Source organism: Talpa europaea (assembly GCF_964194135.1).
Source record: "Talpa europaea genome assembly, chromosome: 2".
NCBI lineage: Eukaryota > Metazoa > Chordata > Mammalia > Eulipotyphla > Talpidae > Talpa > Talpa europaea.
In genome coordinates, this window is record NC_140068.1 from 15,042,882 (window position 1) to 15,066,538 (window position 23,657).

A 23,657-nucleotide genomic window follows, 5' to 3' on the forward strand; every position below is an offset into this window, starting at 1 on the left:
AGGTGCAAGATTGACTGCATGTCCTGCAAGCTGAACCAGTGCCCACCAGGCCTTTAGAGAATTATTTAATTCTCTACAAGATTATTCTTCTCTTTGTTTATCTTATGATTCACTATTGGCTAGAGTCCAACCCCCAAAGTTATGTATTAAATCTTGTGACTGTTTATTTGTTAAAGATGCAAATGACAACTGTCTGATAGAATAGATAAACCCAAAGGTTACTGTTTCATTGTCCAGTTAGAAATTAATCAGCTTTGTTTTAAACTAGTAAACTATATTTTTCAGTGTATCTTACATGGTATCTTTAATTTGTTTTGAACCATCTTTACCATTCTGTGGGTTCTGTCATTAATACGTGAGGGTAATTTTGAAAACTTATACTTGACATTCTCCAAAGTGTTCACCTCAGTAAGTCTCTGTCTTTGCATAACTAGCTGGTTCCACTGCTGAAAATATGAGTTTATCTCCTCCTCCTAAACAATTTCTGCATTTCCAAGGAAACCCAGAGTCCCTAGTAAGAACTAGAGATTCAGGGGAAGCCTAGGGTCTTTATTTAGTTCCTGCTTTATCCTTTCATTTCCCCATTGAAGCAAATAGGATTTCACCACAGGCTTCTCTTTTTCAGTTACTACCAACCTTACCTTCATCGTTAGGATCTTCTTCTTTGGCCAGCTGATAGTGAAGTAAAAGCTTTCAAACCAACTTTCTGCCTGCCCTGATCTCCCTATTTCCCCATAAGCACCCTAAACTGTTTCATGTTTTAACTATTTTTAACATAAACACATATAATGGTGAGGAAATATTAGTAAAGAGATGTACAATTACAGAGTATTTCAATTCTGAATAAGTACTTGTTAGATTTCCACTTGCCCACACATAATCCTCTACTTCATTTAAGTATAAATGATCCAGCTCTGCTTTCAGTTAACCTCTTTTCTTTTTCTCAGCCACTTTGAAAGATCCCTTGGGAGTTTTGAATCATCCCTTCCAGCCACTATTCTTTATTCCTAGGGGTTGAGTTAGCAAGTCCTCTACCCAATTAGAAAAAGGTGTTAACTACCTGCCATTCAAGTTACCCCAGACCTAGGAGGATCTTTTTACATCTGAAGGAAGCTCTAAACTGGTGTCTCTAACTTCAAGGGCCAGCCACCTGGGTTGGCCTTTTTCTTCCCTAGGAAAAGTCACTTGAGGTCACCCCCTAACAACCCGGGTTTGAACCCATGTTACGCAGAGATTCCTGGTTGAGAGGTGAGTTTTACCATGCTGAGAGTGGGGTGGGATGTGCTAGGGAAAGTGTGGCTCAATATCAGTATATTTTAAACAGGCCCATGTTTCACTGTTAACTTTATACTGGGAACATTTTTTAAAAATACTATTTTTATAGTGTAAATTACAGAGAACAAACATGCTAAAACTGGTAGTTGTTCATTCACTGAAAACATAGTGCTTCTCTATAGTGGGATGGGGTGGGAAGGGAATTCTTGGAATCTCCTGGAGATAGGAGATTTGGGTATGTTTCCAAAAAAAGACATGCATTTTTTAAATAGTTGAGAAATGTTGTGGGATTTTTGAACAAAGCTTTAATAAAACTCAAATTGTTTTATCGTTCCAGATTCTCAAAAGATTTCAAGTATCCTAACCTACAATTTTTCCACCCAGAAAAATGTTAGCTAAAATATGCCAACTTTCTAATTTTTTTTCAAATTTTCTCTGAAATGTTATGTTAGTATTTGTTTTGTTTTTAAGCTACACATTTGGAAATAGTATATGGGACACGTTAACTCTTAGAGATGTTTGACAAATAATAAACTATTATTTGAACTATGTGGATGAAATACAGTGATTGTGTGTCTACATGCACAATATTATAAGGAAAGATTTATACTAACTCATTGAATAGTGAAAGTTTGTTTCAGAAAACATAAATCAGAGATTTAAAAGTTTTGAAGACCTCAGGGGACTTCAGAAAGGATTTACAGTAGAATTGGGTCCTGAAACTCTAAATTGGAAGTTATCATTCATTCTTCAAGAAGTATTGTAGTGATCTATAAGATAGTACTATAGAAGTGAAATGTAATAACAACAAATTGGTTTGCTTTTAAAAAATTCTCAAAATTATGTTACTCTGTAGAGTTGATTCTTGTGCTAAATTAATCTTACCCTCAGAGACTCAAAAATCTGAGCTCAAATGGATTTCACAAATAATCCCTCTTAATAAGGACCATGATTCTTTGAAGTGTACAAAAAATGTACATGGAGAATTCAACTCGGAAAAAGAGCTGGAAATAACAGAGCCAGTAATTGGTAAAATCCTTCACTTTGGCCTCTTAAATCTATGTTTCCACCTCCATCAAGACAGGCTTGGAAGGGCAGAAAAATGACTATTGGGTTGTCTGAAAAGTCATGACATATTTTTTCTGTGTTTTTCAAGCAAAAATGCATCATGACTTTTCCAAAAACCCAATATTTTCTAGAACCTGAAGTCAAAACCATTTTAAATACTAAGGTAGTTTTCTCTTCATAGACTCATTGATCAGCTCAGAATGCCACTTGTGATTCATCTATTTCATCTCTAAGTATGAAGTTAGTTACAGAAATAACTGTAGAGAGCTCATTTTTTATTATGAGCTAATGTATAGTAATTTATTTAAATATGCTTGGATTCAAATGAATTTAGAAATCACATTAGCTACACCTATTTTTAGGTATGTATCAATCTCTGTGATTTTTGTAAGTTGAACGGATGTCTTTTAGCATTGGCCTCGCCCCTTCCTTGCTATGGGCGATTCACTGTACTTGTCTGTTTCCTCACCTATCAAAATGGGTATGTTATAGGACCTACCTCAGAGGATTGGTGGAAGAATTAAGTGAGATAATATGACAATGAAAGTCATATATTCGCAAATAATAAGGGCTCAATGACTGATAGAATTTTCATGATTAATAGGTTCAAATGATTGACCATCTGTGGCTGAGGTTTGGAAATACATCCACCAAAATTCAGAATTTTGGTGTTGCTCATTTTTCCAATTGCATTTTACTTGGCGCACAATGTATTAGTCATCGAAATTGTGCCACATTTAAGTCCTTATTTGGGGGTCTAGTGGGGGATGCCTCCAATTGTTAAACTCACTTAGCTTTATGCAGAGAGAAGAGGAAAATAATGTCTGTTGAATAAATATATTGTTTTTGATTTTTTGGTGATTGTTTCACGGACAGAACTCACTTTGGAGTTGCTGGTGGGAACAATGCTGCCTGGACAACATACAACACAGACACAGTGGCCAAAGAGAAGAAAATCCTGAACTCTCAGCTCCAGGGTCCTTACATGGTCAAATGACTGTTTTCCTAAAATTGCTCTCAGAATGTTTTGTAACAGCAACTTGAACAAACCGGACTCACATGCCACTGTGATTTAACGTCTGTTTTTGCGACTGAATCAGCAGTGTTTGGCCAGCCTTGCTGTCTTCACATTTTTCTTTGTGTTTATTCTTAATCTTAGCAACTAACCAAACACTGAGTGGAATATCAATATTTAAGAGTAAAATGTATTATGTTTACTAGTTGTTCCACTGAGAGAGTGAATTTGTATAGTTCATACTGTGTACTTTTTTTACTTGAGATATTTTGAATAAAAGAAATTTTGGCTTTCCCTTTATGATTTACAATACTTTCAAATACTGGTATAAATGTGTCTTTCTGTCTTTAGCTCACATAAGAGGTAGATATGTGAAGTACTTAATAAAATACAAATATAAAAACAGAACAATTATACCAAAGTACCAAAAAGCAACAAACATGTAAACAGGCCAGCTAGTTTTCTTATGGAGTGACAAAAATTAAAGCCACCCCTCCCCATGTAGTTTTCTTCTGACGAAATAGTTAAAAGGTGTTTCTACACACAATATTGTACGTTGAAAAGTGATTCCTACTAAAAACACATTTTAAGCAAAAGGATTTAATTTGACACCATTTAAAGTATTATGAAACTGTACCTTCATAATGACAGAATTTTTGTTTTGTTTTATTTTGGGAATAACCTGACGTATTTACTCCAAACCTCTTTTGTACATCGAAAAAAATTTTTATTTGGGAAAAAAAGGTCATTTCAGGCATTGACTGGCCCTAGTACTGAAAAAGTATTAAAGTATTTTTGCATTTGCTCTGGGTTTTTTTTTTTTTAAAGATTTATTTATTTATGCATACAAGAACTGGGGTACAGGCCAGAGGTGTGGGGGCGGTGAGAGGATTCACCAGAAACAGAGTGGGGAGCAGAACAGGCAGAATGACTGAAATACACTGCCGAGGAGAGCAGCAGGAGAGCCAGGAGAGGTCTGCTGTGCCATGTGGGTAGTTCCCTGGCCGGCTGGGGCTCGAACTTGTGCTGCAGAGGCAGCGGACAGCTTCCTAGGTTTCGCCTTAACCCCTTGCGCCCCCAGGGAGGCCCTGCTCTGGCTTCTGAACCTTAGAGTGGGCAGCGTTTTTAGAGATCATTGTGTTATGGCCTCATTTTACAGGTAAAGATCCTGAGGCCGGAGAGAGGGAATAACCTGGTTAAGGAGCTTCCCGGGCTCACTGCTGCCGAGGCTGCTCTCCGCAGGCCATTCCCTCCTTCCACCCTCCCAACATAATTTCCAGGGGCTCTTAGAAAGCAACACGGCTGGAAAAATCGCGGGGCTCGGGAGCTGCTTAAATGCCCGCCCCAACAGTCTCCCCTTTCGGCGCGCGGAGCCCGGCCGGGCCGCGGGGGAGGCGCTGGGGCTGCGCCCCCGGGGCCTGGGGCCTGGCCTGGCGACGCCCCGGCTCGGCCGCGTGATCGGCTCCCGGAGGGGCCGCGCGCACGTGTCCCCGCCGGCTCCAGCCCCGGCCCCGGCCCCGGCCTGCGTCCAGTCGCCGCGTCCGCCCGCCGCCATGCGGTTCCGCTTCGGGGTGGTGGTGCCGCCCGCCGGGGCCGGGCCCGGGCCGGAGCTGCTCGTCGTGGGGTCGCGCCCCGAGCTGGGGGCCTGGGAGCCGCGCGGCGCCGTGCGCATGAGGCCGGCGGGCACGGCGGCGGGCCCCGGGGCGCTGGCGCTGCAGGAGCCGGGCCTGTGGCTCGGGGAGGTGGAGCTGACGGCCGGAGAGGCGGCGCAGGACGGGGCGGAGCCGGGCCGCGTGGACACCTTCTGGTACAAGTTCCTCAAGAGGGAGCCGGGAGGAGAGCTCGCCTGGGAAGGTACTGGGCGCCCCAGAACCAAGCCAGCCGGGCCCCTTGGCGGCCGGGCTCTTCCCGGGTGCTTGTCCCGTCTCCCTGAGCTGACCTTGCTCCGTTGGCCAAACTGTCTCCTGCTCCCAGATCCCTGGATGCGGGCTCTTGGCCCCACCCTTGCGTCTTTGGAGACTCCCAGTGCCCTCCCATTTGGGGTTGTTTCCTGAGCGGCACCCTGAGTGTCCTCACTGCTCTCTATCCCTCACCTGACACCCTCCCATCCCCATTTCATGGTTTTACTCCTTAATTCTGCCTTAAGTGTTATTGTGCCCTGGTTTTCTTGCTCTTGTTAACTGCACATAGCCTTGAAGGTGCAGTGTAATAGATAATCAAAGTAAGGACTCAAACCCAAGTAGCCGTCCAGCGCAGTGCACTGTCAGAGCTGTTCCAATAAACGCCAAGTTTGAATTTTGTTTATTCAGGTAGGCACAATGAGGCATTGATATTAACAATGTAGTGATTCTTGGCAGGTGAGCTTCTGGTTCTAAGTTGTTCTGACCTAAGAACAACGATGCAGGATTTATTCTCTCCCTTTGAATGAATGCCCTGCAAAGATGCAAAGTCCGGGTTCCCGTAGTTAAGTCTTTATCTGGCTCCTTGGACATCGGTGAGTGTGAAAAGACTGATTACCTGCAGGCAGTAGATTTCTGCAGACAGGATGGGGCCTGTGAAGATGATTCTGCTCAGAGGTGGGGCCCACAGACAGTTCTACAATATGTTCCTCCACACCCTAGCTCCCTAAAAAAAATGATCTAACCAGAGAAGCCAGCCTCTTTGCTAAACCTAGACTGCAACATGCTTATCACTGCGTTTTTTAAAAAGATATATTTATTTATGCATACAAGACTTGGGGTACAAGCTAGAGATGTGTGGGGTGAGAGGATTCACCAGAGACAGAGTGGGGAACAGAACAGGCAGACTGACTGAAGTACACTGCTGAGGGGAGCAGTGGGCGAGACAGGAGAGGTCTGCTGTGCCATGTGGGTAGCTCCCTGGCCAAGGGCATCAAACTTCTGCTGCAGAGGCTGTGGATAGCTTCTTAGGTTGAATCTTAACTTCCCCCTGTACCACCTGGGAGGCCCCTAATCACTGTGTTTTTAAAATATTTTTTATTACTCAGATTTGAGCATGAGCTAATGGAAAGACATTGTTTTTATTTGGATTTTTCTAAATCCAATCTTATCTAATTGGCAATTGAGGCCTTGTCTGATTTCTTAAAATACTGAAACAATACATGCTGGTTGTAAAAATAAAACCAGAGAAATATACAAAGTAAAAACAGTGTTGCCACCAATGCATCTCAGTGCCCAGTGTTGTGGCCTGGCCTGAACAAGGGACACTGGTGACCTTTGCCTTGATCTTTAACCTGGCACTTTAGTTAACTGTGTCACATTCCTCAGAGCGGTGGTTGCTTAATGCTTAACAGGATATTTTGTTCCTTCTGAGGATGCTGATGACATCAGTGCATGATGAACATCCGCAGGGCATTTTAAAACAGAAGAGAGCAACTGTTCCAGGAATGTCATTGATCATCCTGTGACTGACTGCCCCTGACTGCAGGTGCCCTCCCAAAGCCAAGAATGAAGAGACCATCCCCACACCCTTCACTCCTCACATTCCTTTCTTTCCTGTACAACCTCCCTTTACTCACCACTCCAAAAGATGAATTCTTTATAATGGTAACTGCTGCCACCCTCCATGCTGGTGCCATTCAATATAAGGCAACTTTTGTGGAAACAATTTCATGGGCCAGAGTCTGGCTTTTTGAGCTTGAGTAATATTCCCTTCGGTAGCAGTACACCTAATTAGGTTGGTAACAGTGTATGTGTGTGAATACTCTATATCACAAATTATATAATAAATTATTCTGTATCTTGCTGTTTCTTGCTTAATAATATGCTGTGGGAACCTCTTAATGCAACCATAGCATAAAGCAGATATATTTTATTTTTTGAATGGCAACAAGATGTTTGGCATCGATGAAGGTGCATTTAAGGTTACTTTTCCTCTACTATAAACAGCAATGGCTTAATTGAAAACCATCTGTACTTACCTTTGCACATTTGGGAGTATTTCTGTAGAGTAGATTTTGAAAAGTGAAACTGTTAAAGCGTAGCCATATTTTACAATTCAATGAGAACTGCCAAATTATACCCTGAAAAGGTTATACCAATGTGAGCTCCTGCCAATGAGGTGTGAATTTAGACAGCCCTTTTTTTAAATGAAGTATGGGTGGATTGGAGTATGTATGACTCAATGATTGTTTAAAGCTTTAGAAATGAATATCTCTTTAGAAGTTTATGTGACAAAGATGGGTCATTTAGTCCAAAATGATGTGGAAACAAAGAATCAGAAAAGCTGAGTATTCTGGAATAGGTTTATATATCACCCTTGTGCCTTTTTTTTGTACCTGACTAGGTGTTGTGGTCTGGCAGCATTTATTGTCCCTTTGTATTACCATGCCAGAACTGAAAGGCGCCCTTCTTTGTAGGATACTATATTACTAATAGTGTGATAAAAGTTTTTGTAATGCAACGATGTCTGACAACTTTTACAAAAACTAAAATGGTTAACACTTCCCTGCCTCTATTTTAAGTTTTCCTGAGTGCTTTTCAAAAATTTTAATATTTGCTTATATTTGCTATTTCTTAATGTATCAGCCATAACTTTCCCATTTTTAGGCTTTCTAGGTTACCATGTAAGTTATATATTGATTTACATATGAAATTATTACATTACACATTATTATATTTGATATGGAACATTTCATATTAAAATTAGGCAGTATCTCTTGATAGCTGCTATATACCCATAAAATTAAATATTATGTCTTCTGTGAAATATGAGGAAGTTGTCTTAATTTCATTATATCTTTCCTCTCAGTATAATGACAAAAACACAGTGACTTAACTATAGGTTGAGTTATTTAGTATGTATTTTTTCCTGAATAGAGTTGCCTTTCAATTTTTTTTTAGCTCCAGTTCTGTTGGGTGGGTTTATAGCTATCTCAGGATCTGTTCTGCCTAGATCTCTAGCCATTAGCCCACACTAGGAACTTTCCCAGGAAAATCTTTCTCTGATGTGTGTAGAACACTGTCATTTCATGTCAGGGATGGTGTGGGATGGAAGTAGCTGGGTTGTGATTTGTTTATTTGTTAGGTCTTCTCTTAAAAGTTGTTTTTTCAGAAGTCTTCCCTAACTACTGCCTTATTCTTTTTCATAGCACCTTTTTCTTCCCTTATACCTCTTACTACAGTTTAAAATTTCTTTAGTTGTATTTGCTTAGACTCTTAGATTGCAAGTAATAGAAACTGAGTGTGAGCCAATTTTTAAAAGCTGTTTTTAACTTATATAACCAAACTAAACGAAGCATGGATGCTAACCTATATTTTCTCACTTGTTTTCTAGATCTGTCTCTTTTTCCCCTAGGGTTTGCTTTGTTCATGTATTACCTTCATTTTCTTAAGCTAACTGACTACCAGGATATACTTTCCACAGGGAATTCCAGGTTTATCTATTGTACTTAAAGTCAGAGAAGAAAAAACATTTTCCCCTGTGAGCTCTAGTTAGAAAAATTTGGAGGAAGGACGGCGTTCACCACACTTGAACCATCATTGTTGCCTGGGAGGTACATGTACAATGATGAAAATTCTTGGAGTAGGAGGGGGACACTTCCTCCCCCCAAAGTATCTACTTCTTCAGAAACAGAATGCATCAGGCTGCAAGTTAACAGGAAATAACACAGACATTGATTAAACAAATGAGGGTTACTTTTTCAGCTATAAAATGTTCATAGGTAGGTGGTATGGGTGTCAGCTCACAGCTCTTGGATGTTAAGTGAACGCCACTGAATATTCTTGCCCTCAGAGCAACAAAGTGGCTGCAGTTCTAATCATCACATCTGTGTTCTGTGGACTGAGGGAGGAGAGAGGAGGTTAGAAGGGTCAGCCATGGGTCTTTTCTTTTACTGGAAAGTAAAAACCTTTATCTCAAACACATACACATGCTTATATTTCTTTCCAGGTTTAGAATTGACGAAAGCTATGGTGCTGGACTACCTTTACTGCAGATGAGACTGGGAATTTGATTGGGATTATGTTGAATCTATAGATCGAGTTCAGAAGAATTGACATATTGTTAATATTGAATTGTTCAGTGTATACACATGGAATATAATTTCTATTTAATTACATCTTCTTTCATTTCTTTCATTCATTGTTTTCTCCTACAAAACCTATAAATATTTTGTTAGATTAGGAGCTCCGGTGACTCAGTCGGTTTAGAGCATGGTACTTACACATATTTTGTTAGATTTACACAAAAAGGTCTTTGGGTGCTATTTTAAAGTGTATATCTGATTTTTTAATTTTTAAATTTCAATTGTTTATTGCTGGTATGTAGGAAAGAATTTGACTTTTGTATCTGTTTGTTTTTGGATGCCACACATAATAGGTTTACATTGTTTCAAAAAATTTTGGCGATTAGATTTTGAATTTTATCTTGAATGTTTATAAGGGCAGGTCTATAGTACCTTTTACTGTAGGGCTAGGTGAGCTCCACAAGCAAGAACTCATCACTCCCTCTGGTTGAAACTCCACTGTTTCTAGCTCAGTGTGAACTCTGTCAATTCTTTGGCTTACAATTTTCAGAAATTGTTCTGACTTTTTGAGCATCTTTTTGCCTGTCAAATTCCACCTTATGAATTCTAAGGTCGATATGTAGCCAAAGAGGTTAGGAGACCTTTGTGCTGGTTTATCGACCTTTTTATCGGCATGGTTTTCTCATTAGGGATTTGGCTCTCAAACTTCTAGTCTTTTTTTTTTTTTTTCCTGTCCAAATTTGGATTTCTGTTTCCTCAATCACTGAGAACACTGGGCTGGATTTAGGTCCCATCCCAGTGTCTTGGTTCAGAAATTACCTACAGACAGAAATATAGGGATTCACTTTGCACACATTGTTTGATTTCCTTCTCAAAGGGATTATAGTCCTGCAGTGCCTTTTGTTCAATGTCTAAAGACATTTGTTTCATATATTTTGACATTTTCCTAGATATTGCTTTCATAGGCAGAAGAAGCCTCTGGCTCATTTTTTAAAAGTTTGCAGGTAGATATTTTTCCAGCATAATTATGTCAAATAATGGTTCCTTATTTTGTTGTTTAATGCATTTCTAATATTTTTCTGTGTATGTGTTTATATAATATAAATATATGTACACACGTATATATGTTAGACTGTAGTTTAACCTGTATTCTTCTTATTAGAATTAAATTATTTTCTCGGGGAGTGTCTGTTTTGTGCTTATAATTCTTAACTCTTTTTTTTTTTTTAAAGATTTATTTATGTATGCATACAAGAGCTGGGGTACAGGCTAGAGATGCAGGGGGTGAGAGGATTCACCAGAGACAGAGTGGGGAACAGAACAGGCAGACTGACTCAAATACACTGCTGAGGGGATCGGCGGGTGAGGCAGGAGTGGTCTGCTGTGCCATGTGGCTTGCTCCCTGGCTGTCCGGGGATTGAACTTGTGCTGCAGAGGCTGTGGATTGCTTCATAGTGCAGTGCTTAACCCCTTGCACCACCAGGGAGGCCCCGATTCTTAACTCTTTAATTAGTATTTTGTCCCTACTCGGCAACACACTGGATCAGTTAGAATTCTAAAATCTAGAATTCTGGAAGTTAGAATTCTAAAATCAAAGTATTGTCAGAGTTGGTTTCTTCAGAGGGCTGTGAGGGAAGCAGATGTTGCAGGCCTCTCTCCGTGGCTTGTAGATGGCTGACTTTCCCTACATCTTCACATCATCATCCCTCTGTGTGTGTCTCTATCCAAATTTCCTCTTGTATTTATAAGGACACCAGTTATATTGGATTAGGGTCCACCCTAATGATCCCATTTTAACTTGATTGCTATTATCAAAACCCTTTTTCTAAATAAGGTCACCTTGGAAGATAGGATTTCAATATATGAATTTTGGGGAACACAAATCATCCTATAACAGATAGTAAATCTTCTTTAACATTTCATTTATCAAGTTGTTCTTAATCTCCTAAATTATTAGAGAGGCTATCAGTTGTCTCTGGGTGGAAAAACTTGCCCTATACCTACTTCACTGTGGTCTGTAGTCTAGCTAAAAGACATCTATTTGAATGGCAATACAATATGGTATGTAAGAATAACAAGTTTTTAAATAGGATAAACCCAGATTGGCCCCCCAGTTTTGTCTGATTGGACATACAGATTTGTATGACCTTATTCAAACTGCTACTTCCCATGAATTTGTTTCTTCCCTTTTTTTTTTTTTTTTTTTGACAAAGGGTTGCTTTATGGTCACATTTGTTTTGTGGTGAGGACTAGTTTATAAATTAGAACAAATGAGAAGGTATAACTTTAAGATAGACATTAATTTACAGCAGTTGAATTACCTTTGTCTTTCCATTTTTGCTAAGGTGAAGTTTATTGATTTTATTGATTTTGGTGGAACAGTTTTACCTAATATTGAACTAGTCCATACACTGACCCCAAATGGCACCAATATTGTCAATATATTCTACACCAGGCTGCAGTGTCCAGAGTTACCCATTTCTACTTGTGCTTTTACTCAGACTGTCCTTTGCCTTGTGAAGACTGGCACTGGAGTGGAGGATACTTGGACAATGACTGCATAAGATAAAACATCTACATTGCAGCCAGATTTTGTGAATACATTTCACTCAATTTTATTATTTTATTTTTATATAATGTATTTGTATAGAAGTAACAACCATAATTTCAAACTTGACTTATGTCTAAGTGTTCATACCTCTGTTGAATGATACAGGGATCTAATAAAAATATATACTTGTCATAGGTGCTCAGTAAACATTTGCTGAAAAAAATATTCAGACTTTTGCCGTATACAATCAGTGTTTTGTTTCATAGGCTGACCAATGTAGAACAGGGTTCACTTCCCCGTCTCCCCAAATAATGCACTCAATTTTAATTGCATAAACTTTGAGCAGAAGAAAGGTCCTTTGTTTCATCCAGTATGAGGTGTGAGTGTTTCAAGTATGTAACTATACTTACTGCACTCAAATGAGCAGTCACAAGAATCAAGAAGGGAATATACATAGGAGGACCTGGTTGAGAGTTAGATGAGAACAACTTAATGAGTAGTTATGAATCCACAAGTACAGAGAATATTGAAGAGTGATGTATGACGTGGTTAAGGAAGAAAGAAATCTTCATTTGACAACAGTTTATTACTGTTGAATGAAAAATTCTAACTACAAATTACAATAAATGAAATTTTACTGTCTCTTGATCAGCTGAAATTATCCCAAGAAACCTCATTTATGTTGAGCCATAACATCATTAAATTAAACCTCCTTGTTTCATGATGGGAAGAGGTTAAGTGGATAAACTGAGCTCATACATGGCTGTGCACGCAAACTTGGATAGAAAGTGGGTGTCATGAGCTAGCACTTTTCCTTCCATACCATATCCATCACCTTTAGCACATATATACACCACGCTGAGCTCTGGGACAACATGGATGAGAAGGAATTGATGGTGGCTGTGTAAAATTCATAATACTCTGTATCATCAGAGAGAAGGGAATTGTTAGAGAAAATGGGGAAAAGGTGGAGAGATGGGTTGACACAATTCCACATGGTTCTTTCTTTTGACTTTCTGTTAGATCCTCTCCCTGCCTCTTTTTCTTCAGAGTATTCTTTTAATGGGCTGTTTCAGCCCAAATAATCCTAAGTTTTTTTTTTAATTTTTTAAAGATTTATTTATTTTTATACAAGAGCTGGCGTACAGGCCATAGGCGCAGGCACCAGAGACAGAGCAGGGAGCAGAACAGGCAGACGACAGAAATACACTGCTGAGGGGAGCAGCGGGCACGACAGGAGAGGTCTGCTGCGCCATGTGGGATTCTCGCCCGAAGGGATCAAATCCTCACTGCAGAGGCTGCGGACAGTTCACAGCGCCGGTGCTCAACCTGCTGCGCCACAGGGGAGGCCCCCAAATAATCCTAAGTTTCGAGGACACTAACAAAAGGTATTTAAATTAAAATAAAATGTGTGTTTTCTCCCATATCAAAATAAATTATACCAGACTAAGATAATCCAAGCATAAATATTTCTGCGGTTTCTCATTCTGTATCCTCCAGTATCTGATCGTTCATTATTTGCAAGAGTTAAAGGGAACCTAAATGAAAAGTGCTTATTGCTTTTAGATGACTTGCTCATGTCCCCTCAAAATAGAATGAAGTTCTAGCATTAGGGAATATTAAAAAAATATTGTTGTATGCTTATGTGGAGAAGAGGGAGAAAAGTTGTGGAGTGCTTTTTTTCTCCAAAGGTGATAGAGCCACACTGTGATCTTAGAAATGTTCCTATAATAAATTGAATAAGACATTAGTTTAAACCAGTAGAACATATTTTATAATGTGTTTAGAGAAATAAAATGCTATGGTAGAGATTTTATACTTTGTTAGATATGTTTCATTATGTAAAGGTAATTCTCATGAATTTTCGGGAGGTAAGAGTGAATGAGGAAAAGTTTTATGAATTGGAATTGTAGAAGCCAGAGAATGGATACATGAATGAGATGAGAGAATTCTGAAGGAATGCAACTTTCTGTGAAATAGATGGTTGGGTTGGCAGGTCAGGTCTGATTAACCTGGGACTCCAGTTGGTGTCAGACATGGTTCTACGTATTGGTACCAGCCTTGGTACCAGAACTTCCTGTAGGAGTAAGCTCATTAAGTGCCCTGTTATTTCAAGAACCATCATTAGTTTTGTATCCCATTAGCTGAAACTTTTTCTGTCTTCTGCTCTGAGGGTAGTATGTTAGGCTGTGGACAGCTAGTTCAGCTCTGAAGCACAGCCTATATACACTGGAGCGAAAAGCTTAGCATTTTTAATTCCATGACCTTCATGTTTTTAAATGTTAAATTATAATGCCACATTAACATAGAGCTCTATCCTGAATTTTAGCCACTTAAGTTCGCGAGAATCAGAGGAATGATTGGTTACTATGAAATAATTTTCTTTTTCAGTTCAGTTGTAAAAGCCTATACTATTTCCATGAGCAATGGGAATTTTTATCATCCCTTTGACTGTTATTGCCAGAATTTCTGAACATAATATTTGTAGATTTTATATACCTTTAATAAAAGTTATTATTACATTTAAATTCATGTCTTCTATCATATATTACCAATATTAACTTCTTTAATCAAAATCTCGATTAGCTATCCAAAACAGCTCCAGAAAATTCAGACTCCCACACAGGAAAAATGATATGTGAGTATTCCGATATTATTTCCATGATCTTAGATTCTGAGCTATTCTAATATAGTCTACTGAATTCTGAAGTTGTACAAATGTTGAATGAAGCACAGAAAGACATTGATTGATTTAAAGTGTTCCTTTGGCACTTACTAGTTCAGAATAATTATGAGGAAGAATTAATATACATGAACTTTTTTTTGCAAATGAAAGTAAAAATTGTATTAAAATATCGATAAGATTTTCTTATCGGCTTATTGATGTTTACTATTTTTTTGATCATATCTCACATTTTACTTGTAATAAAATATTACACAAAAATATTTAGAAAAGTACTTTACTTCAGTTGTATATAATTTTTTGCAGAGACTTCATTCTTTACTTACCTAACAGGTTTAGAAATTTGAGTCAGAAGTTTTCATTTGCTAACGTTGTCTTTTAAATGTGTTTGAAGAGGTTTTATTATTTCTCAGCGAGATGTACTTAGAATTCATTAGTGAATCAATCTAATTAGGTGTGAGAAACATAGAGCAATGTAATGCAAATCAAACTTTAAAAAAGAACCCCCCTAGCCTGCTATCACAAAAGGGGAAAAGGTCATGGAAATAAAATGTATTAATTTCATTAAAATTCAAATTTTAGCATCGCTTAAAATCTTATTTTTGTAAGTAACCTTTAATAAAGGACCTCTTTGACTTTCCCTCCCTCAATCAGAGGGAAAACAGAACTGTTAGAAATCACAATCAGTATTTGATTCATTTGTTCAACTGATTTAACAAATTATTTTAAGATTCAGTCATCTACTTGTAATTACGACAGGTGCTAGGGTACAAAGATGAAAAATTCACAGTCCTTGAATTGCGAGATTTATAATCTAGCTGGAGAAAAAAGGTCATAATCTAGTAAGGGCTCTAGTGAATGTCTGGAAATCTGTGTGCAGTGTAGTGGGAGTGAGGGCCAGCCCAGAGGGGAATTCAGAAAGGGGAGAGGAGCTGGGAAGGATTTACAGAGGGCATAGTATTTTGATCTTGGTATTTAAAGAAGAGAAGAATTTTCCTTTATTTATTCTATCTCTGTAAATTATGGGACTAAAAACACAATTATTCTAAAAAACATCTATGTGACATGAATCCAAGAGGAAATTCGTGTACTGACTTTTAAAGTCCACGAGTGACAGGTGGTTTTATTAATGTTATTACTGAAGCCAGGGTCTAGCTGCCCACTGCTTAAAAGTCAAAACTCAAGAATCAAGAATTGGGAGAAGAAAGCAGGTGTAATCAGGAGCTGGCAACCAGAGGACGTGACACAATACACTCTCAGGCCATCATCCTGATTAAGAAAGGGAGTGAATTTACATAGGTTCTGGGAACCAGGGTGAAGACCACTGGGAGAAATTATGTAGTTGAAATATTTCAATTCTACTTGCCTCTCTCCTCCTCCTTTTTCTAGTTTTCGTCCTCCTGCCTTTGATACAGTTGGTTCCTCCGGACCTCAGTGGCCTCCTTGAGCTACCTGCTTTGTGTCCCTTCTCTAGGTAACCCTTCCTCCACACTGCTACCAAAACTATCGCCCTGAAACACAGATAGGATGTCACATGCATGATTAAAAATTCTTTGGTGATTTCTTGTTTCCCTTAAATAAGTCTCAACATCTTAGTATGACCTTTCAGGTCTGGCCATTATAAACTTTTGCCTGTACTTCTGCCGTTCTCTAAAAGCAATCACATCACAGCCACCTAGACTCTTATTTCCCCCCAACATCTCCTGCAACCTTTTTAGTACTGTGCCTTTAAAAGCAATCTGCAAAACCATGGCAGTCTTAGATCTGCAGTGAAATATGCAAATTGCAGTCATGCATCACATTCTGAAGGGGTGCATTCCGAGAAATGAGTCATTAGGCAATTTTGTCATTGTGTGAAGGTAAGAGAGCTAACAGGAAATTCAGCATTGTTGTTGGGTCCAGCCTTTTCTTTCAACATCACAGCAGACTTTTGGTTTGCGTTGTGATCATAACGATGCTAAGCAGGATGCAGCTCCATATCTGGTCTTCAATCTGGGTCATTAGATGTTTCTTCATATCTGATGTAGGCTCTTCTCAATTTTTTGTTAATCTTGTTATTATCAGTGAAGCAGATCCTTTAACGGCTTCTGTTACTTTGTTCTTGTTCTTTAACATAGTAGCTCTATTGAAAGAGGACATGGCTGGCTTGGGAGCAATAACCATCATGGAGTTTCCATTTTTGTAGTCCTTAGTCACTTTTAATTTTGTTTTTATATCAGCATTTCAATGTGACCGCTTCCTGGCAAAATTAGAAGTGGATTTCATATGCTTAGGAGGATGATGAACAAAGATGAAATCAAACACAAAGGAAAATAATGCTATTAAGAGATGCTGTAGACACAAGATATACGAACATAAAATCCAACCATGTTGTAATGAATGACTTCAACATCACGAGGCAGTGGGAATTTGGGGGACCACTGTTGCATATGTGGTCCACCAGCATGCCATTATATGGCATAAGACTGAATTCCATTTGCTCTGGTGTAATAATGTAATAATATGCAAAAAAATCAGAGGTGGCTTCTTCAAATAGTTTGTTATACAATTCTTAAACACAACAAATGATTACATAATACAGAATTATTTAATGTATCTGAAAATACATAATAACACATAACACACACATGGACAGACACATCTTTTTGGATTGGGGATCTGGGGGCCTCGTATCTTAATCTCTATGGGATGTCTGCCAGGGTCCATTCATGGCATAGTAGGTAAGATTGTGATCTTTACCCTCTGGAAACTGCCTAGGCTGTCTGTATTGATTTGATGCAGTGTGAAGACTTTCATTAGAGCTCTGGTCAGACTTAACCTTCTATCATTAGCAAAACTAAGGAACAATTATACACCCCTTCAGTTGGAGTTATGAAAATAGCGTGTGATTTAATGCACTCACATATTTTGGTTATCTTTGTGATAGGTGCAAATGTTGACTCTTATGTCCCCACTCACCTGTGGGTTTTGTATACATGTAAGTAATATAAAGAAATGCTGGTTTATTGGTTCTAGATGTAATTTGTGCACCTCTAACTCTGGCCCCCACCCACCTGGCTAAAGTCCTGTGTATATGTGCATTAAGCAGCGTTGCCAGCTAGTCTGATAAGATGTGGTATCTCTCACTGGACACAGCAGCTCCTGATTTTGCACTGATAACTGCTGTGTTCACAACTGGCAGAATCGTGATTCATGTTTATAAACATTCTAAATGCCTTTTCGCGAAGTGTCTAATATATACTCATTTTTGTCTCTTAGGTAAGAGTCTGCTAGCCTTCTGTGATAATCCTTTCTTTTAATTCTTAGTAAAATTCTTGAATTTCCATCCCACATACCAAGGGATCTGACTTCTTTCTTCTAAGTTACCCAGAACCACTTTTCCTATGTAAAAGTTGGGGTGTGGCAGGCTATCATTCTTTACCAACATCCACATCCTCTCCCCAGGGAGGAATGTTCTTTAGGCTATTGAAGAAATGTGTCTTTATCACAAGGTTTGTTTTGGCCAATAAAACGCTAGAGGAAGTGTGTGTCACTTCCCATTGTTTTGCCTCACTCTCTTTTTTCTCGCCAAGAGAAGGTCATGATTGACAAGCTGAAGAGCCTTGACCCAAATAATGAATTCGACGTGAGCTAATTCATGTCACTAACAATTTGGGCTTGTTTGTTATCATTCAGGACCTAAAACAATGCCTGGCATTTGTCAGGTGTTCGTGAAACACTTCATGAAATGCACTTTTGGGTGCTTCAAAATGGAATATTTATACATTTTGTCTTCTCATCTTTAGTGTATTTCTGGGCTTGTGAGTTTGTAACACAGAATAGAGAGGCAACATTATCTTAGCGCCACAACTTTTCTAAAAAACATTTGAGGAAAAACATTATTGGAATTAAAACAGACATGTAATTGTAGAGAATAGAACACAAACATCACAAGAATTTTTAAAGGAAAAATAGAGTATTCCAAAATTTTTATGACAGAAGGGTACTGCTTCAAGCTATGCTCCCAAGACCCTTGGAAATGTTTGAGAGGAGTTGATAGTTCTCCGGGTCTTGCTGGGGCAAGAGTAGCAGTGTCACAGAGCCTTAGAGGATGACACGTGGTGTGGGCTGCAGTGGAAGGCCAGCCAGCCACCCTGGTTTCCAGAGCTTGCTTTGCAGTTAAATAGGAATGGAATTCTGTCAAGTCATTTAAAGTACTAGTATCTGAGACTCAGGAAAAAAATGTCCTCATGTGTCTGCTCTCTGTCCCACTGGATTTTTGGGGAATAATGTAAATGGAAAGTACTTTGAAAATGATTAAGCTCTACTGTTCCAATTGATAAGTAAGATACAAGTCTTGCCATCTTTGCAAGTTTGAAGATTTTATTTGTAATTCCACTGGGTGGCAGCATTTCCTTTATACTGTAGTTTTACAGTTTTTATATAAACTCATAGAATATAATTAATCACCATCATCTCATCCTTTCCCACCCATCTCTTTCCTCGTTCCCATCCTACGTACTCCTTTGCTCCCTGGCCCATTCTGAGAAACTGTTCACATTCACTTGCAAAAGATCTGATGACATAAATGTATAGACAGCCTCCCTAAGATTTTGCAATTTAGCTAGAACTTCTGTATCATTTGGGAAGAAGTCTTAGATAACTTATTATGCATAGATGTGAGAAGATTATTTTGATGTAAATAGTTAAAATCAGTTAAAATCTCCTATAAAAATTGGCTTTTCTTGGTGAATTTTTTAGAATAAACTCATATATACATTTTAAATAATGACTGCTTATTTTTTCCTAAGTATCATGAGATCATAAAGTTGTTATGTTGAATCTCTTGATGTCTAGCATATGTTTGAGAAATAATTTATCAAGTTCCATATCAGTTTGCTTTGAGTCAGGATTTCTTAAAGAAATAATTTAACAAGATGAGTTAAATAAGAGAAGTACATTTGTAGAGCTTAGTATGAGAGTTCTTGCTGACTTCTGTTGACATTAAGTCTTCAGATAAGTGATGTTGTAGTTTTATTAGTCTTGTCTCATAACAAGAAAAAAAATTCTGTGGTAGCATAAGAAATTGCTAGTTTTGACTTGTAAGGAGATCATCAATGCAATTTATAAACTGTCATAATCACCACATTCTAGACAAGTGGAAGGAGCACTTTGAATATCAGGCAGTTCAAAAGATGGTCATAAAATTTGATGTACATAGAGAATCAATTTTTATTTTATTTTTATTTTTTCGAGAATCAATTTTTAAATGATACAATTTTTGAGAAAAATTTTCATTGTTTTGTACCAAGTTTATCTTTGCTGTTTCAGGGAGGAAAAGTAGAAAAAGTTAAAAAAAAGTTAAAAAAAAGAAAAGAGTGATGCCTAATATTGAATCAAAAACTTCTTATCTTCCTCTTACGGTCATCAATATGAACCCCATCTCCTCTCTTCTGATATGTGGAATCATGAAAAGCAGCACCTATGCTATTTTGCATGAGTTGTCACTGATTTTTAGAGGGACTCCTGGCCCACATAAAATTAAAAACAAAACAAAACTGACATTTTTGTCATTGCATATTTTTGAAGTAGGTTTAAAAATTGAATTAGACATTTTACCTTTTTAAATATCAATCCTCATTTGTACAAGGGGAAAATGTAGTAACAATAGAGGTTTTTAGAAGACACTGTGCAGTTCTTCATGCACAAGGTAGCAAGTATCTGTCTGACTAACAGTAGTTAATGAATTCATTGCAAGTTGAACAACTAAACCTGAAGTGGTCTGATTGATAGGCCAGCACAAACCTGAGGGTGAGTGCAAATGGCATGTCCAGTGCTTTATTCCAGGTCCTTTCCTGCTAACTCTTTTTATTAATGATTTAGGAAGCATGCTTATCAAATTTGCTGATGAAAATAAACTGAGAGAGATTTTGTTTGAGAGAAGCTGTATTCCAAATATTAGGTCTCCAAAAGAGGAACAAACCTATGAGAAGAAATTAATAAGTCCACTTATATTTGCATTAATACATTATTTTATAACAATAGTGAGCAAGAAAATACATATAGAAAATAATATAAACATCAGCTTTGAGTACAGTTCAAATGAAAAATATTTGGGAGTTCCAATTAGTTTTAGTTTTTAAAAAGGAGCAGTTAGCATGGTTTGGGCAGAGATTGGTCAGAATTTGTAAAGTAGGTGAGTTGCTGGAAAAATCAGTGGTCTTATGTTTGAAACATTTTAGCTCTTGTGGAATTACTATTATTGTGATGTTGGCTCAAAACAAGTACAAAGCTGTTGTTAAAAAATTATGTTCATTTTAATGGTATGTCTGTTTTGAAAGTCAGTGTTCAGGTTTGTAACTTTCAGGCTAGAAGAACTGGGAGAGATGCAAGAGAAGAATAGTAGTTGTTATTGAGTTGTTGTTGGACACCCACTGTGGTTGGTCCTGTGTTAAATCCTTTAAATGGATTATCTAATTGAATTCCCTCACAACAACCCTGTGAGGTAGAGCAAACCATGGTCTGTTTTTCACAAACGAGAAGGCAGAGGCACAGATTGCTTAAATGACTTTCTCATTACTAATAACAAACAGCAAATAGTGTAACTTGGGCCCGAGTCTGAGCCTGGATCTTGAGCCCATGCACTTAATTACTATAATACACTTGCTTCTAGGGGAAGAGGACTATGGAGCCAACAGAGGTGAGCCTCAGCACAGAGTGACCACTATCATTAAGTGCTCAGGCAGGTGAAAAAAGATGGAAAGTGAATCTGGCAGTAGATGACCTCATTTAGAGTATTTGCTTCAGTGGAGTGTTGAGGGCAGATGCCAAATTATTGCACACTGAAGAACGAATAGGGAAATGAGCGCTCAGGGAGGAGAAGACTAGTTAGAAGAAAGATGAGGATATAAAAGATGATGGTAGAGCAGAGACAACAAGAAAACTGAAAGGAGAAGGACTGGGGAGGTTGAAGACTGGAAATAGAAGGAGTGATTCTGAGAGAAAAGAGCTTGTACAAGCCAAACACAATCAAGAACTGGACAAATTACCTGCACTCTCTTTTGGTAATTTTCAAGTATATTAAAGTGATTTCAACTTGCCTGTTGATTTATTTAAATAAAAACAATTTGCAATTAAAAATTTAATGCATTGGGGCTTTTGAATTAAATCAGGTAGGATATGATTCCTAAAGAAATGTGGATTATCTTCCAAAATGGTTTGCTGGATAAAGATGGTGTCCTGAAACCACTACCAGTTTCCATCAGTCGCCTAATTAATATTTGTTTCTACCAACATTGTCCAGCTTACAGAATCTAGATTTGCTTGGTAACAGTGGCATGAATCACTCTGACCAGTGCTGGGAATCTCGGTCCTCAAGGATGCCAAGGGTCTGAAGATGCCCATGTCAACCAGTGCAGGCTAACGAGATGTAAGAAGCCTTTTGGGTGAGGTTCCCAGGAAGCATTCACTTTCTCATGAAAAGGAATGTGGACTCCTCACACTTCTTCATGACATTGGTCCAGACATGAAGCTTGGCAGTCACCTCTGAAAGTGAGGTGACAAAATGACAAGTCAATATGTGAAGGATGGATCACACATTCATTAATTTAATGAAACAGAAATGTTTCATTAAAACTTTCAGTTCATTTTCTAAAAGACCCAGCAGAAGACATATTTTACCCCAAAACATTTATCTACTATGAACCTGCTAAGGTACAAGTCTGCTGAGTTGGTTGGGTTTAGGATGGGTGTTAAGAGTGAAGTAACCCAAATGTTCATCGAGTACCTTGGCGAAATATGATTATTCTGTGTTTTTTTGCATCTAAATGTTGAACATTCTTGAGCTATGGCTATGAAGGAAGTTATCTTCTTGTTTATGTATTTATTTATTTATTTATTTATTTTAAAGATTTATTTATTTATACAAGAACCGGGGTACAGGCCAGATGCATGGGAGGGCGAGAGGATTCACCAGAGATAGCAGGGAACAGAACAGGCAGACTGACAAAATACACTGCTGAGGGGAGCAGCAGGAGAGACAGGAGAGGTCTGACGCGCCATGTAGGTCCCTCACTGGCCGGCTGATATCGAACCGGCGCTGCAGAGGCCGCGGACAGCCTCACAGCGCGGCTCAACCACCTGCACCACCAGGGGAGGCCCAGAAGTTATCTACTTCTGTCCCAGCATTCTTTGACTTAAGGACAGTGATGGGTGACATGGCAGCTAACTTCATGGGCTCACTGTTTTTCACATGAAGTAGTAAAACCTGGCTAGAAACATTTGTCTTATACACTGAATCCAATACTAATATAGATGCTGTATCTTTTTATGCTGTGACTTGGCTTCGTGTTCAGACAATGAAACATAATGAAATTCCTCATCAATTCTGGGAGTGCTGTGGAGAGAAAATAATGGCCTGCCAATTTAACAATGAAAGTCTAGTTACTACTATAAAAATTGTTTAAATGACAGGAAAATCAACAGTAAAAATCATTAGGGTAATTAAATAAAAAATTTGTCAACACATACACAAACATCTCTGCAGGTGACAGAGTAAGTAAATGCAGTATCTAGCACATATATCTAACTATGCAGACCATTAATGTGCTGATCATCTTGTTTAATCCCATGAGTCAAGGCATAATTAGCTACCAAAATCTTTGATCACTTAAAATCAGGTGGTCAAATCTTTTGGCTTCACTCTAGATTATTATCACATTGCATGAATTATTAATGACTTAGTCTTATTGCTTTGAATCAAGCCTATTAAGAACAATCTAAGACTCAGATTTTCTCTACAAATTATATAACGAGAGCTCTGTTATTGCATTTCATTTCAAATGTAAGTATCATTATCTGATAATGCCATTGTTTCGGATGTTACTCAAGAGAATTTTCAATCTTTGAGATTCTTCCCATTTTGAGAAGTATGCATCATCATGAATCACTAATTATTGTAAATCTTCTGCATTTAAAAGAAATCTCAGTTTTTAAATGATGGGTAGGGAAGTGGTTGTTCTATTCTGTTTTCCAAGTCATGAAATCCAGTTGTTTTATGGTGCTTGCATTAGAATTTGGTAAGTAACGTGGACCACCTCAT

General features: G+C 38.3%; 1 protein-coding gene across 1 annotated transcript in view; it reads left to right on the forward strand.

Annotated features, from left to right (window-relative positions):
• Nucleotides 1-4,911: 4,911 nt before the first annotated feature.
• EPM2A (EPM2A glucan phosphatase, laforin) overlaps nt 4,912-23,657 on the forward strand; it is a gene marked incomplete at both ends in the record, with an annotated part of 73,073 nt that continues 54,327 nt past the window's right edge. Inside the window, one exon of the mRNA XM_084229066.1 lies at nt 4,912-5,212. Coding sequence (XP_084085192.1) covers nt 4,912-5,212 — 301 coding nt within the window. The remainder of the gene's footprint in view (nt 5,213-23,657) is intronic.